The sequence below is a fragment of the Electrona antarctica genome (assembly GCF_951216825.1).
Source record: "Electrona antarctica genome assembly, chromosome: 19".
Taxonomy (NCBI): Eukaryota; Metazoa; Chordata; class Actinopteri; order Myctophiformes; family Myctophidae; genus Electrona; species Electrona antarctica.
In genome coordinates this window covers 16,819,304-16,831,355 of record NC_136800.1, presented here as the reverse complement: position 1 = coordinate 16,831,355, position 12,052 = coordinate 16,819,304, and the positions used below count along the sequence as shown (strand labels likewise).

General features: G+C 45.1%; 1 protein-coding gene across 4 annotated transcripts in view; it reads right to left on the bottom strand.

Annotated features, from left to right (window-relative positions):
* Positions 1-12,052, bottom strand: part of LOC306912590 (3',5'-cyclic-AMP phosphodiesterase 4B-like) — a 110,352-nt gene that overhangs the window by 16,190 nt on the left and 82,110 nt on the right. For all 4 annotated transcript variants that reach the window (XR_013788404.1, XM_079488924.1, XM_079488925.1 and 1 more), the window contains one exon: positions 9,885-9,997. Coding sequence is in view for 3 of the 4 variants with exons in the window: in XM_079488924.1 (XP_079345050.1) it covers positions 9,885-9,997 (113 nt within the window). In the remaining variant the exon portion in view is untranslated. The remainder of the gene's footprint in view (positions 1-9,884; positions 9,998-12,052) is intronic.

Sequence of the window (12,052 nt, the reverse complement as noted above, 5' to 3'; positions counted from 1 at the left end):
TGATCTTATTGATCTTACTTAGTCATCTGAGGCAAATCTTGTACTTTTACTCGAAAACTTTAGGTACTAGTTACTTTGTAGATTTGGATTATTATTACAAAACATACATTAACCACTACAGCCATATACTGTACATTTCTGCCATTTAAAAATAACCAATCTACAAGCTGCGAGCTTGTAGATCTGCTACTTTCAAAAGATGTTTTTAATACATTTGAAAACTTTAAATGAGACAGTCTGCATAGAGTACTTTCTACTTTTGGTACAATTAAGTACATTTTGAAGCCAATATACGTTTGTGCTTTTACTCAAGTACCTTTTTTTATTTCCGAACGTTTACTTGTAACGGAGAAGTATCTCCACACTGCAGTACTGATACTATTACTCAAGTTCAAAATGTGAGTACTTTTCCCACCACTGCTCATTACAGGCCCATGCAGCAGCACGTGTCCCCCCCCCCCCCCCCTCCTCCTCCAGACTCTGGAGAGTCTACTTCTATGCTGACAGATCACTGAGGTCATTTCACTGGCAGCCTCCGGCACCAACTCATAAACACACACCTGCGTGAGCGTGCCAATTGGTAAAGCCCCACATTTACGGCAGAGCAGAATTTCCGAAGGTGAAAAGTTGAAGGTGACTACTAGGCTGGGAGGTATTTCGTAAATTATAGGCCTGGGAAATAAATTAAAAAAAACACTTAAACCCTCTAGTTGTAAGAGAACCAGACTGGAGTTACAACGCCACTTTGACCGTTTCTTTCAATCTATACCAAATCTCAAAAATAGCCGAACTACAAGCTCACAACGCGTCGCAACCCACGACACGTTGTGAACATGTAGATCGGCTACAGTATGTTTGGTGAATTTCCCCCCAGAATAGGCATGCTGGGGTGGTTTCTGGTTAACAGAAGAATTATTGAAATCAACATTTTGAGGTTAACTAAATAATCGAGAAGCAGGTTTTTTTTTAGGTTTTGTACACTTGTATTTTCACATTGAAAACGTTTGAGACAACGGTTAGTTATTATCGCCCCGGCCCTACCGGAGAGTTTTGCCAATTGGTAAAGCCCCACATTGCGGCAGTACAGACAGAGATCTAGAAGGTGAAAGGTTGAAGATGACGTGGAGGTGTTTCATAACTAACTCATCTTTTTGTTGGGAGCTGCCCCGTACAGTCACTCCGTGAGAGAGAGAGAGTGAGGGAGAGAGACATGGGACGAGAGATAGAGAGAGTGAGGGAGAGAGAGCGAAGCGGGCCTGATGGCACCAGAGTTCAGTCGGTGCATTGGAAAGTTGAAATTGTTTAAGTTGACAGAGCCCAGAGTGAGCCAATGTCAACCACCTGTGGCCCAGATCTGACTATTTACACTGTCAACATCTCTGGAAGTCATGCACCAGAGAAGAGCCTTACTACCATCAGTTCTCACACCACAAATACAGCTCTCATAGACAGGAGTTCAGCTAAGGCAGTGCTTCTCAAACCTTCATGTCAAGCAAGGACCCCCAAAATAATATGTATACTGTATGGCCGCAGACCTCCACCCCATCTGAAATATTTTGTGCCGGGGACCCCTACAACATTTGTGTTCAAATGTTTAAAAGTATATTCAAAATTCTTCAATTATTTTCAAGGTTCTTTTTTTTTTATAGCAGGTATATAAGCTCGTTGTGAACTTGTAGATCGGCTATTTTCAGAGAGCCTATATGGGTCAAAATGGGTAAACTAGTTTTGCTGGGGACCCCCTGGGCACGCCATCTAGAATGACTGGAGGTCATCCCCAGACCTCACTTTGCGAAACACTGAGCCAAGGTATATGCAAAAAATAAAAGATAAAACAAAATCCTAGCGATCAACACTAGATTAATATCTCTCCCTCTTGGCTTACTCTCCATATGGTGAATGATGGTTTGTAAATCCGCATCACGTTTCCATTTACAATTAGACATCTTTAATCACCGCTGCAGCGTGTCCCTGTCTCCTCGCCACCCCTTCAATCAAACATAATCACCACCGCAACTATAATTTAACGTCCATTACCCCCTCGCCAAAGCTACTGACCCACCGCTACATCTGTTTCAATAATTCCGTCATTTTTTCCCCCCCAGAAGACGGTGGGGCGCTTCAAAGTCGCCTAGTGACCACACGTGAGTTAAAGTTTCCTACACTCGCTTTTCTTTTTGCGCTGCCGCTCGCCCCGGCGCCCGCTTCGCACGCTAGCCCGCAAAAAAAAGAGCAAGAAGAAAAAAGGCTGAAAAAAAAGAGGGGCTGCTTCCACTAACTGGATTCAGATGGCAGTGTTTGTGCAAGGCCGTCGCCAACGTCAGAGTGGAAGTGTGGCTAACGCTAATGATAGTGAGGGGGCATGGGCAGCAGCCTAGCTTCTACTGAGGTCATGGCGACCGGTGCCCGGGCGGTCAGCGGGGTGTGTGGTCCCACACACACACACACACACACACACACACACACACACACACACACACACAGGTTTGTATTGCTATACTTGTGAGGACATTTTAGGATGGTATGAAAAAAAGAAGCCAAAAACAGTCGAAAATTGCAGATCTACAAGCTCAAGCGCTCACCGATCTGAACTTGCAGATCGGCTATTGTTTTGGTGCATGACATCGCCGCACGGCTGTGTATAAAATAGAGAAGACTCTTCCCTTCCATTTCTCTACTATACTTTGGTCCTCACAAGTATAGTAATGCAAGTACACACCCCCACCCCCCCCCCGGATACACCTGCGCCCTTGGAAAATGAAAGTGGAGTCGCCCTCAACGTTTTGGTCACACTGCATGGACAACCTTCTCCATTACATCCTCTCTCTCCACGCATGAACAGTAATGGTGCTCATTAGCGTTTTGGGTTGTGGGGGGTGACGGGGGGACTGGAGTCGTGTTACCTCAAGGAACCACACTCAGCACCCACCCGTAGATGAGCAAACCATTCAGCACCCACCCGTAAGATGGGCAAACCCATTGGGTGGTGCAATAAAGGAAGCATGACGGTGGTTATCGTCGCTGTCGGGCAGAAGCCTTGTAGTTCCAAGAGTGTTACTTCTTCAGGAAATGGGTGGGGAAAAAAGGAAGCTGTGGTCCAATATGGATCCAACATAGTTATTATATAGTGACAAGGTCTTGTTAATACTTTTCAATATTATTCTATATTTATAAAACCCACAGAGACTTAACCCCTAAACGAAAATATAGCAAAAATAGCCGCTCTACAAGCACACAAAACAACGCATGATTTCAGCACTTATATTGGCTATTTTTGCTAATTATGCAAATATTGCACGACACTCATATGACAAATCAGGGCATTAATTCACGGAAAACCATAAAGAAACATGGAGGTTCCTTCCTGCTTGACAGCAACATTATGCCATGTCTCTTTGTCCAATAAGTTCTCCTTTTCCCCTTTCCGCCTGTACAAGCACACACACAACAGTCAAAGGGCACTTGCCCAATTTAATTTGGGACATCTTAATCTCTTGGCGTCCTCACTCTTTGAGCCCTTATTACCGAGTACAGGGTACGAGGTTGCCCACACCAAAGTGGCAGTGCCGGGTCATCCAAAATGAAGGACAAATGATTCATGGCCAACAGTGTGGCCTGGCGTGCGCTCGGCCCGGGAGCAAGCGACTGGGACCGCCATGTGTGCCGGGAGGGGGGGCCGGCTCATTGTCTTCGAGAGTCCCAGTGACGTCATAGCCTGTAAAGCCCTCAACCTGGACGCCGGGACCCTGACTGGCTCTCTGGCTATTGTCGTCTGGCGACAGGGAGGGGGAGGAGCGGGGTGTGCTGCCTGCTGAGGGCACAGGAAAGAAAGACAGGAAGCTTGCTGTCATGGTCACGGTCACCCGTCACGGTCCAACTCCTCGGTCCTACGAACTCCATCTTCTCCCTTATTCCTCCCCTCCTCCTTTCCCCTCATCTCCTCTCCCTTCGTCTCCTCCTATCCCCTTCTCTCCTCTCCCTTCCTCTCTTTTCACTCCTCTCCTGCCGTCCCTTTCTGTCCCCTCTCCCTTCGTTTTCGCTTCTCTCGCCCGCCTCCCCTCCTCACCCCTCCTCTGCTTCCCTCCCTTCGATTTCTCTCCTCTCCCTCAAACCACACGCGCCACCGCTCTGCCACTGTGTGTAGACTAGTGGAGGAAGTGGACAAACGCCACCCTGGATGTTTAGATTGTGACACTGCCATAGTTTCTCGCCCTCCATGTGTGTTTGCTCCATAATGCAGTTGAAGTCATGTTGAACTTTAATAGCAGCCTAGGTTGGACTGTACCTGCAGGATATGATATAAGTCCGAATATTGCCTGTCATCTTTTTACGATACTTCTGTGCTCTGTGAGTGAGGAACCAGAAGTAGTAATTCCACCTTTTTAAATTACGTCCCTTAAATTGAGTCCCTGGCACAAGATAGTCAGATGGGGGTCAGGGGCCAAATAGAGGGGGTCCTTGTTTGAGAACCATTGCAATAGCGAACTTCTGGCAATGGTAATTTTATTTAACATGAACACAGGCATGTAACTTTCACAACATTTGTTTTGACACCGTCATAAGTATAAATTAAACTTTTGTCTTTAAACCGCAAGGGTGGAGGCCAAAGTTAAAAACCTCACGACCTTTATGTAATGATGTCACTGGAGAAAAAGAAACAGTTATACCACGCAAACCCACTGACACTACCACCATTCACAGTGACGTCACACACACGCACCGATTCTCTCTCACACACCGACACACACCGATTCTCTCACACCGACACACACCGACACACACACACACACACACACCGACACACACCGACACACACACACACACACACACACACACACACACACACACTATATGTCCAAAACTGTTACTTTTCACGATTCAAATTAAAATAACACTGGTGTGAAGTCTGCCACTCCATTGCAGATTCACTGCCACTAATACTAGATACTGTACATGACATGAATGCTGTATAAAACAAAACCAGTCACAAGATGTATTTATATATATATAATATAGACTTGGCTGTTATAATATGTCATTTCAAAAGCTAGCAGATCCACAAGCTCAAAAGCAAGCTTGTGGATCTGCTACTTTTGTGTACAGTATGTATGATCAGGTAGGGTATTAATTTACGAAAAAACAAGTTTAAAATTATGGAGACAACAATTTGTTTCCTACTATAACTATGACTTGTTTAGCTGGGGACCCCCTGGAACCCTCCGGGACTGCTGCACACCGCATTTATGACCAGTGCAGCATGTAATAAATGCATGCAGTCTTTAGCCCACCATAAAGCAGACAGGTGTTTTAAATGAGTCCTCTATTTTACCATCCTAGGAGCAGCGAGCAGCCGCTGGTGTGAAACACCCAGGGAACAGTTAGGGGTCAAGTGTCTTGCTCAGTTTGACACTTCAACACATTGCTGAGAGCTGAAAACGAACCTGGGACAGTGGGACCTTTGCCTTCCAAGGCAGGCTCTCTTAACCGTAGAGCCATTCCTCAGTAGAAAAAGGCAATTTTATTGTATTTTATTTTTTTGTAGAGAAAGACCTTTTCGTTTTCACACATAAAACGGAAAACATGGTAAACGGAATAGCAATGCAGTGCAAGGATGTGAACAAAGGCTGAGAAAGAGACAGATTGTGACATACATTCAGCTACACTTCCAACAAGAGACTATTGATATTGCACTGTAGATAAATAAAACTGTTGATAAATAAATGCAATGCATATGTATTGAATTTGTTATAGTCCAAATGGATGGGAGATAAAGCATTTTCATATTTTCAAATATGAACCGCCTTTGAAAAACCTTGCCTTGGACACCACTGCCATACAATATCATGCGTCAGCCTCGGTTTCTGTCACTTGCTCTGCATCAGAGGCAGTGTGAACATGGGCGACAGAGTCGAACCCAACATCGCACTGCATTCCCAGGAATGCGGGCGGTGACGATATTCCAAAAGATAACAAGAAGTCTGCGGTGCTCTATGCAAACCCACCCCGCCTGCATTTTACTGTAGGCCCATAAAACACTGGTGGCGGGCGGCTCGGACGCGCTACCACAGATGGGGCCTGTTACTTTGCAAGTGCGTCAGAGTGGTGAAAAGGCAATCTATATTTTGCATACGCTGAGCACTGGGGACAAAGGCCTATTGTACAGTCATGGACAGGCTGCTACAGTCATCACCATGGTAATTCAAAGTCTCTTCATTTCCATGTGTTCTCCAACCGCTCAACTGCCCACTACCTGGACATACAGTGTGTACTGTACCGTACATATGCCTGTGTGTGCATATACTCCATTGCCACTCATTTCATACATACTTGATATCTGCTGCTAAATGACGCTGCATTGAGTGGTCAGTTGGGTGGACGACCGTGAATGTCCTTCGAGATTTTCAAGTGGATATACAGTATGACATTACATGTGTGTTGTACAGTATGACATTACATGTGTGTTGTACAGTATGACATTACATGTGTGTTGTACTTGTACTGCAGTCCTATGGTGGATATACATTATACAGTATGACATTACATGTGTGTTGTACAGTATGACATTACATGTGTGATGTACTTGTACTGCAGTCCTATGGTGGTCGTACTGTATGTAGTCTGATAAGTGGATAAAGCATTGGTTCTCAACTTGGGGTCAGAGGACCCGTAGGGGTCCTTGAGGGGTTTCCACGGGGCTCCTTAAGCTGAACGATTGATAGGATCTTTAGGGGTCTGGGGATCTTTGGAATGAAAAAGGTTGAGAATCAGTGTGGCAGAGCATATTGTTGACACAGCCATGGTAAGGAGGGTGATTGTCAATGTAAGGCAAACTGTATAACTGCAGTTGGAGGCCATCGATATTGTCCTTTTCTTTTTGCTGAGGTTTGCGTGATCTGCGCAAAAGGACAGTTAACCCATTTTGGGCGGGAACCCCTTTTGGTGTTTTAAACAGTTATAATTTAGCTATTGAAAAAAAGCAGATCTACAAGCTCGTAGCGCGGCACCGAGTGGCGCGCTACGAGCTTGTAGGTCTGCTATTTTTGAAAAATCGTGAAAATATTTATTTCAGAAAACTGGAGGATTTAGAAGGATTTTTTAAAATGTTGAGGTCAGGCCTAAATGGGTCAAATGATAAGGGACAATATCGGTGGCACCCAACTGTATAAAGCATTCAGCAGGATGTACTGTACAGTCATATGGCATCCTTCTTGCACTCGCAAAAGGTTGCTGCTCCTCTTTCCTGCTCACATTGGTGTACTCTTTCAGTGATTCTCAAGCCTTTCAGTTTCAAAGACCGCCCCCTCGTTTGATATGACGGGCCTTCAATCTACACTGCACAATCATCAGTGCTGATTTAACTCTGAGTGTACTAATATTAGTTGTATTCGATTATTACTTATTCGTTTTTATCTCGATGAACTGTTGCACACCTACAGAGGGCACACACATAAGAGGTGAGACATGTCTGAGACATGGCGCGAGGAGTCAGATTTGAACTCGCAACTGACAAAGACCATGTAGTGAGCCAACTGGTTGAGCTGCCATGGCATCTAATTACTAAATGCTGTGCTCCTCATTACTAGAAGTGCATGTCATCACTGTCAGGTGGAAACCTGTCCAAAATGGTTACTTTTCAATTCAAATTGATCCAATGCAGTTATTTAATATTTATTATTTAGTCATTGGTTCAATATTTATAAAATCCACAGAGAGACATAACTTTCAACCTTTTGCCTCTATTTCGAGCTTTTAGATCAGCTATTTTAGCTATTTTTAGCACTTAACCGTTATACAACGCAGCATAAAACGTAACGTAACGTAAAATATATTTAAAACATACAAGATTAAATATGGAGATACGAGGTTTCTAAGCCTATACTTGCAACGAAATGCAAGCTCAGTGCAACTTCAATGAACTTGCATCACACGCTCTCAAACAAACATCAAAAGGGTCAGGGAAAAAAAACAAACAGCGGACATTTGCAGATGTATATTCCCATCAACAGGCAGCAGCCACATCACACACAATCCCTGTTCAAATAGTGCATCACGCCAGCAGTGCAGCTTCTTAAGCTTCTTAAACTTAAAGACAATATGATTGTTGCTGTGCAAACAGGCCCCGAAAACAAACAAGCTTTTGCAGACCGGTTAACTACACGAAACATAGCTCGGGTGTTCTCAAAGTGGGGTCTGGGGAGCACCAGGGGTCAGTGGGGGGGGTTCAAGTGCGTCCACTGTAACCTCATAAATACCTTGGCTATTTTGATTTTTTTTTAAGGTTAAATACATGGAGTATTTCCGAAACATTAGAACAACACAAATCTTGTATGGGAATTGGGGGATCCCTGGTAAAAAAATATTTTCAGATGTGGGTCCGTGGCCAAATACATAATGAATGGGGCAAACATTTGGCAAAAATAGGAGACCTACAATATTGTAGATCTCCGATTTTCAGCAAAGAGATACTAGCAGAACTTGAACAGAGAGAAGGTTAACTGTGTGTTTAGGGCAGGGGTTAGCTCAGCTAGAACCCCCTAGCTGAGAGAGAGAGAGAGCTGAAGCAGGGACCCCCGCTATATATGTATATATATATATATATATATATTTTTATTTAATTGAATTGTTTTATCTGTACTTTCTGCTCTTTTTTCCCTCTACACTAAACCTCTTTAACAAAAATAGCCGAACTACAAGCTTGTAGATCTGCTACTTTTGGTAAGTTCCTCAGAATAGGAATGCTAGGGTTCAAGTCGTTAATGTAAAAATAAAATTTGTCGGCTTCTCTGTAGTAACTCTGAAGACCCCCTAGGGGGTTTAGGGTTTTAGTGAATACGATGCACGTATGGACTGAAAGGTCCACGGATGGTAGGAGAACCACCGCATGGGAAGGTGCGCTTAAAACGTTTCAGGGTCCACAGTAGACATAACACAAACATCATCCCCACTCACCATTTTACGCAGAGGTACATTAAAGACTTATTTCAAAAGGGTTCTCAAAACAGGAGAACTTCAGACTCATTCGACTGAAACAGATTGTGGTTTTCAGGTGCCATGAAAGGAAGATGCTTTCACGTCCAGTGGTGGACAAAAGTACTCAACCCTAGTACTCGAGTCAAAGTATAGATATTCATGGTCAAATATTATTCCAGTTGCTTTTAAAAAAGTACATATTACAAAAGTACATATTACAAAGTACATTTTCATTTTAATATCAATGCCATTGCTGTATTAAAAATTTGATTTAGAAAATGTTCAACAAATATCAATACTGACAATAGGCTCCCATTAAAAAATGAACCACCCTCCAAGTGGTCAATTCATGTTTTGTCAAGTTTGCAGTGGAGTGAAAGCCCACAATTATAATTACTTCAAGTAAAAGTACAGATACTCAGGCAAGTACAGTATTTGAGTAATAGTACTTTGTTACTGTCCACCACTGTTGACGTCAAAACAAGCCATAAGAGAGCCAACGGTGCCCATACCTTGTTGGAGGCCATGTCACTGACAAGAGTGACAGACTCCTTACCTTGTTGGAGGGGGTGCAGTACTTAGTTTAGACAGTTTTTGGTTTAGACTAGTCATTGGTTAGACCAGTCATTAGTCCTACAACTACAACCTGGGGTGCATACTGTCTAAACTAAGTACTGCACCCCTACAACGCATCTCAAACCCTCACCCTAAACCTAACCTCCCACGGGGCAGCACACCTAAAACTAACCTTAACCCATGTCTAACCAATGACTAGTCTAAACTAAGTATGCACCCCTGTTGGGGGCCATGTCACTGACAGAGCAATAGTCTTACCTTGTTGGAGGCCATGTCACTGACAGAGCAATAGTCTTACCTTGTTGGAGGCCATGTCACTGACAGAGTGATAGTCTTACCTTGTTGGAGGCCATGTCACTGACAGAGCGATACGTCTGGATGGTCTCCAGCTGGTCCAGACACCAGTCCAGCTCCTCCATGGTCTCCATCGCCAGCTTCTGGTACGTCTCATCTGCCAACAGACAAACAGACATGTACTCAGAGGGTCCCAGAGGGTCCATGTTGCTCACAACGTCGGCGTTAGAGCCCCCCGGCAGCACTGAGGCAGCGTGCTGCTGCTGCGGGGGTCCGGGTCCAGTCCGTACGGAGGACGAGGTGGGCTGCCCCACACCACCACCAACGGGACGTCCCGCAGTGGACGAGGAGCAGCATGGGGGAGAGAGGGAGCACGAGGAGGAGGTGGGCTGCCCCACACCACCACCAACGGGACGTCCCGCAGTGGACGAGGAGCAGCATGGGGGAGAGAGGGAGCACGAGGAGGAGGTGTGCACGCCACACAGCTGCTCCTTCATGCCGTTAACGCGGGGGTCCGCGGCGCCTTTAAAACAACTTCAGTGGAAAGAAAAGTCCTGCTCCAGGGGGGGAATGCGATGCCGCTTCGGCACGTTTCTCCAGCTTTCTCGCTCTCTCTCTCTCGCCTCTTTGCACCGTCTCTCTTTGTCAATATGCCCTTCTTTCCCTCGCTCCCGTGCTCCCTGTGCGCCCCCCTCCCGTTCTGTCCCATTCCCACTCTCTCTCTCTCTCTCTCTCCTTCCCTCTCTCCCGCCTTAACCCTGTCGTGCGAACTAGGCGGTCTGCTGCCTCCTGCTGTAGCTGTGTCAATGACCCCACTAACCCCCCTTCTCCTCTCTCTCACACTCTCTCTCACACACACACACACACACACACACACACACACACACACACACACACACACACACACTTGGATTACTGCACTTGAGAGACCGTCAAAATTTTAGGTTGATTCTATGAAATCTTTTGCAATTTTTAAACGCCAACTGTGCAACCTGAATATTTTCCTAACTGTAAACCTGACACTAAGAATCTTCGTTTAAACCATAAGAGCCATGTAAGACCAGGAAGACTGTCCTATAAGTCTATTTCTAAAATTCGAATATGCTTGTGGGGCCCTCAAAAGTATGCACACAAACACACACACACACGCACGCACACACACACATGCACACCCCTGAGGGGGCTTTTGGAAGAGGCGGAGTCCAGTCAGGCGAACTCATGCACCCCTTTTCAGTTTTGTTTTTTTTTACCCCCAAAGCAGAAGACAAAAAGTGTGGGGCAGATTGACGTGTCAGTCAATCTGTTGCATAAACTATGATACGATATCACTGCAGGAAGGGATCCCATAAGCTATGATACGATATCACTGCAGGAAGGGATCCCATAAGCTATGATACGATGTCACTGCAGGAAGGGATCCCATAAGCTATGATACGATGTCACTGCAGGAAGGGATCCCATAAGCTATGATACGATGTCACTGCAGGAAGGGATCCCATAAGCTATGATACGATGTCACTGCAGGAAGGGATCCGATAAGCTATGATACGATGTCACTGCAGGAAGGGATCCCATAAGCTATGATACGATGTCACTGCAGGAAGGGATCCCATAAGCTATGATACGATGTCACTGCAGGAAGGGATCCCAAAATATCAGGATAATATATGTTGTACAATTAATAGTAAAACATAGCTGACCTACAACCTCACAACGTGTTCCCATGTGAAGTTCCGGTCGTTGAGATGGACAGACGTGTTTCGTCTCGCTCCTGCGCCAAGTCACAGAATGTGGACAAAAAAGCGTATTTTCTCGCTCATTTTCTTTTTATACTCCTGTGGATTATGGATTTCTACTCCAATTCACCCTGGTTCTACCATCACGTGGATATGAGGAAAATTGATTACGAGAACAACACCAGCGTAAACAACGAAGAACACAGCACGTTTTATCTCCTCGGCAACAACAATGGGTCGACCGGTAAACATCTCGGGCACGGCGCGGCTGGAATCCACGCGCTATTAACCTGCAATCCGGCCAAAAGAAACAAACCCCTGCTTGGCAAGATCGACAGACGCCTGTTCTGTTGTATATTCTTGTTAATGGCAGGAGACATCCAACCCAATCCTGGTCCTGTACTCACTAGACTTCAGGTGAAGAAACAAATTTGCAGCCTGATGAACACGGACGCAAGGACAACAAAAGAGACGGT